This window comes from Oncorhynchus keta, chromosome 18 (assembly GCF_023373465.1).
Source record: "Oncorhynchus keta strain PuntledgeMale-10-30-2019 chromosome 18, Oket_V2, whole genome shotgun sequence".
NCBI classification, from domain to species: domain Eukaryota; kingdom Metazoa; phylum Chordata; class Actinopteri; order Salmoniformes; family Salmonidae; genus Oncorhynchus; species Oncorhynchus keta.
This window is the reverse complement of record NC_068438.1, coordinates 5,209,041-5,213,982: the sequence shown is the minus strand read 5'-3', so window position 1 is coordinate 5,213,982 and position 4,942 is coordinate 5,209,041. Positions and strand designations below refer to the sequence as shown.

The following is a 4,942-nucleotide window of genomic DNA, read 5'->3' as shown; positions in this document are numbered from 1 at the left end:
GAAGTGTACCTATGATAAAAATTACAGACCTCTACATGCTTTGTAAGTAGGAAAACCTGCAAAATCGGCAGTGTTTCAAATACTTGTTCTCCCCACTGTACATGCTGGGGTGCATGGAGAGACAGCAATCAAAGTGAGAAAATCGGAAGAAAGAAAAACGTTGCTTCACTCTAAGATAACATAGCATAACTTCAAGTATCTCCCTGTCTCTTAACTCTCACAAAACTGATCAACTGTCTCGGCGTTAAGGCTAATAATTAAGAATCCTTTGATTCGAAGGCCTTACTGCTTTTTGAGGAGTTCACAATATGACGCGTAGGCTGTAACAGCAGTTAACAGCATTGCTCAAGTTTTCCAGGACTTTGACTCGGTGTATAGTGGATACATATCCCTGACCAGTGACCACAACCCCTTGATCTTCTCCCACTGTTTATGTTCGGGAAAGAAATTCCTCCAGTCTCAAATCTTTAAATCCTATGTAATCTGCCAACCTTTGTTATCCTCGCTACACCTCCTTTTCTCCACTCCCTCGCTTTCCTGATTTCTCAACATCTCTCTTGTTCTGATCCTGATCTTATTGTTTGACTTATTCACAACTTATTTTACTCTTTATTATTTGTGCTGGGGAGACTTCAAATATTTCCCTCCTACTCTCACTATATTTTCCTCTCTGTCTCCCACCCTCCCTCTTTCTAGTTTGCTTTCATTGCCGTTTCTTTCCCAGGCTGAGAGTTCTCCTCTTTTCCCAGGCTCTTTGGCTGAAAGCAGCAAAGATAACTTTGACTGTTTTCACTTCAGCACAAGGCAAAGACTGCTGCTCCTAAGGACTTTTGGACGTTGACGGGTAAACTTTCTCTTCAAATAATCCCTGATTGAAAATGGTTGTATATGTTTGCTGTCTGCTGTGAGTAGGGGTGGCTCAACATGATCTACAATAAGGAAAATCATCTATTTTACATTGAGAATATTTTGCTGCCACGCAAACAGTCAGTAAAGGAATGGAGGAGTTGTATGTTTCATAGGCAACTAATTTTGTTTTGCAAATGTTTTGAATAATTCCTATATAATTGGAATATAAATGTCTTAGTGAAGTAACAAATAATGTAGCCTATTCGTCACACTGGCTATCATATTCAAATAGCATACATTTTTTCAAACCAGTGATAACACTGCTGCTATCCTTATCAGAACCGTTTTATAATGGGATTCTTTGTGATACTTCTAACATCCCCTGTATGTTATTGGATGGTTAGTTGCTCAGAAAGTTGCAACAATACATACCAATGTATTACTGTACTTTGCATATCGTACTCCCACGCAAACAAAATGGGAGTTTGTGGTCATTACAGGGGATAGGGATACAGAGGTCTGCAGCGTCTCAGAATCCAGTGTTTATCCTGTCTGTCTGTTCTTCCTCAGAATGCTGACACAGCTTTTGGCTAGTTTCTCCACAGGCCAGCCCTCTCTGCTCTGCACGGGTCTTTAAATGCTGCCATAAAGAATACAGCAGCTGAGGCCGAAATATATACCACTGACTCACGAAGGTGGCAGTGAGCTGAAAATAACCTGGAAGACATTGAGGATTTCATCTTTTATCAAAGGTCTTTTCTGGCCTTAAAGTAATATTTGCTCGTAGTGAGCACACTACACGCTGGAAGTCCTTATTCGACGATTGTTCTATGGTATGGCTAAAACGGATATTTGAATATGGGCATATGCTGTGGCAGCGATTTCAAATGTGAGCATAATGTTGTGTGTTCAAGTTGCACAGCTCTCTACCACAGGGTACGCTCTTGCTATCGGCAAATTGATTGTGAGGTTCTCTGGAGACATGCCCCGTCGTTCCCAGTGTCTGTCTGTTCAGGCCTTGTGAGGCTTGTCCTTGTGCTGCAGTTCCATGGTAGCCAACAGTGTTAGTCTGGAGACATACTCTCTCACAGCTGGCTCCTCTCTTTCCCAGCACTGCTAGAAGGAGGGGTCGGAGACACTCTTCCTCAATTCAACACGCTCAGGCTTACACATGCACGCACGCACGCACGGGACGGACAAGATGATCCTGAACTCACGCCAAAGGAAAGCAGGGATTAACACTGAGCTTTTGTTTTGAACTGTGTAAATAATGATTGCTTCCATTCTGGCACTGCTGCTCTCTTTAACATTTAATGTGAAACAGCTGTTTTAAAAACGGAGAAAACAAGTTTCCTGAAGTGTAGGTTACTGATGCCAACAGCTACAAGCAGATATAGGGTATGGTCATAATCTGATTGCTCTTATAGCCTTTTAAAAAGGTGTAATGCCTGTCGGCCATAGGTGTACGCTCTCATTAAATGTACTGGGGGCCTATACTCCCAATGCTTTGTGTCCATGGTATGAGGCGTCTTCTGTTATTTTTTTAGATGGTTACTCCCTCTCTCCAGTTGCATGCTTTCTCCCGGTCATCTGACCCCTCCTCTTAGATGTGTCCAGTTGAGTGAGAGTCCAAGACCTGCGACCAATGGGAAAGGAGTTGGACATCTGTATTCCCAATACATGAATCTGTCCATAAGAAAAGCTGATTCAATCTCTACTATATGATATGTTACACTATATTACATGTTATTTTTCTGCTCTCATTTCATATCATCATTCTTTGAAGGATATTTCCACTCATTTCAGCACATAGCATTTATGGGTTCAAGTGTTGGTGTTATTAGATGTCCTTGTCATTTATGTAACCTTTGCGGTATGGTGCTTTTCCTATCATCTGTAGAACAAATCAATGAACTCCATCTCTATTTATAAACTCACGGATGGAACACTATGTGGATCCCCTTGAAAAGCCAGTTCTAGAGAAAAGAGTATCAAGTAGAAAATGTATTTTCTATTCCTTTATGTTGACAGAGAATGTTTCTCCTCTACATAGTAGCATTGAAATGAAATCACTCCAGCTATGGACCCTCCTCCTCCTCCCCGTTCTACTGGTCAACTTCTCCAACCAATTAGAAGACAACAAGATACCGCCCAGTCTGTGTACGGGACACCCAGGTATCCCAGGCACCCCTGGGTTGCACGGAGGTGCTGGCCAACCAGGAAGAGATGGGAGGGATGGGCGTGATTCTGCCCCTGGGGAGAAGGGAGAGAAGGGAGTCGGGGGAGAGCCAGGTACAGTGACATCAGGGCACCATACTTTCTACAACATACTGTGGACTATAATGATCCATGAGTCTTCCCTTGGTTCAATTGGTTTACTGTTGGTTCAAGTGTTATTTCATGAACAGTAGTAACAGGACTGTGTCTTTGCCCTATTCTCCCTAAAGGTGAAACAGGCTTTAGGGGCCTCACTGGAGACCAGGGGAACCCTGGAGATAAAGGAGACAGGGGGCAGTCGGGGGAGTGCGCCATCGCTCCCAAATCAGCCTTCAGCGCCAAGTTGTCCGAGGGCCGCACCAAGCCCGTGGCGGCGGAAGACGCTGTGCGCTTTGACAAGGTAATACTCAACGAGCAGGGTGACTACGACATGGAAACAGGACGCTTCACCTGCAAAGTGCCCGGCGTCTACTACTTTGCAGTCCACGCCACCGTCTACCGGGCCAGCCTGCAGTTTGACCTGATGAAAAACGGTCACACGATGGCGTCGTATTTCCAGTTCTATGGGAACTGGCCCAAGCCAGCGTCTTTGTCCGGGGGCTCGCTGCTGCACCTCATCCCGGGCGACCAGGTGTGGGTACAGATGGCATTGGGAGAGTACAGTGGTTTCTACTCCAGCTCTAAGACTGACAGCACTTTCACTGGCTTCTTGGTGTACTCAGACTGGAAAAACTCTGCTGTCTTCGCCAAGGGCGAAGGGGTATAGACATTGTGGGGGACCAAGATTAGTATGGGGGCTGGGGGTCCTGCCTCAGAAAATATTTGAACATTTTAAACAAATTTACTGCCATTCTACATGATTCGTGGCTTCTTTAGAAGGAAACTCTGGTCTTTGCATAAACACATTAAGCAATAGGCTATGGCACATACCATACTGATGAGTTGTGATGATGAATCAGGTGAACTGTCGTGCTTTCAGCTGTGCTTCGGGTTAGCCATTTGACTGCTGCTGTGCGATGGTGAATCGTTTTAACAGATGACCTGACGGTGGCCCTACACCGTTTTTGATCTACATGCATCATCGTTTTTTTTTGCCTTTACAAACAAGGACGGGGGTTTAAATGAGACATGTTGGCTCCTGCAGTTGGTAGGAATTAGCAACATAAGAAGGTTATATATATCCAGTTTAGTGGTGGAGAGGTAAAGAGGATTCAAGAAGGCATCATACGTATGTGAGCTGTTTAGGGCTTCCAACTGTGACATCACTGACTGATGTCATGGTACTTAGACAGTATTTTGTGGGGGGAAAAAAGAAGAGTTGTAAACTATTCAAATGGAAGCCCTAAAAAAGGCTTTTCACAATATTTTTAACGTCTCTGTCTGTGCAGCCCTCAGTTATGTCACCAATAAAAATGTCAACTCTCATGACTGGCTTTAATACCTAATACTGTGGCCAGGTAAGTACATCTATGGCAACACAACGAACAAGGACCCACAAGAGAGTGGACATCAGGCATGATGTGCTCAACAAGGACAATATGCCTGGTTCCACGTTACATATTAATGATTATGATTCAATGACAAGCCGACAGCTTGTCTGCCAGTATAATGGTGCTGTATTACTTCTAAGATTATAATGTTTATTATCCAAGAAGACCCCCCCCCCACAAAAAAAGTGAAAATAGACTATCAGCGTGGATTTATTTTCCACCGAGGCCCCTGTTTACTTCAGTACTGCCACAGCCGCCCCACCAGCATTGTTATTGTTTTCAAGGTAAGGAGAAGTCGCGCAGCATGATGAAAAAAATTGCTTTGATTTCAGTGACTTCTTTGTTGTTGTAATATTGCACATGGAGGTGGCTGTTTCACCATTGGG

At 44.0% G+C, this 4,942-nt stretch overlaps 1 protein-coding gene across 3 annotated transcripts; it reads left to right on the top strand.

The window, feature by feature from the left end:
• Positions 1-332: 332 nt before the first annotated feature.
• On the top strand, positions 333-4,491 carry c1qtnf5 (C1q and TNF related 5). 3 transcript variants are annotated; one of them, XM_035791558.2, is made up of 4 exons: positions 333-478; positions 750-844; positions 2,903-3,141; positions 3,297-4,491. In XM_035791558.2, exons 3-4 carry the CDS (start codon positions 2,913-2,915, stop codon positions 3,830-3,832), a joined length of 765 nt encoding a protein of 254 aa, XP_035647451.2. In that variant the 5' UTR covers positions 333-478; positions 750-844; positions 2,903-2,912; the 3' UTR covers positions 3,833-4,491. The 3 variants fall into 3 exon arrangements, with proteins under 3 accessions (XP_035647451.2, XP_035647450.2, XP_035647448.2); XM_035791557.2 differs by having other exon boundaries at positions 334-478; positions 2,906-3,141; XM_035791555.2 differs by lacking the exon at positions 333-478 and having other exon boundaries at positions 494-844.
• Positions 4,492-4,942: the final 451 nt, after the last annotated feature.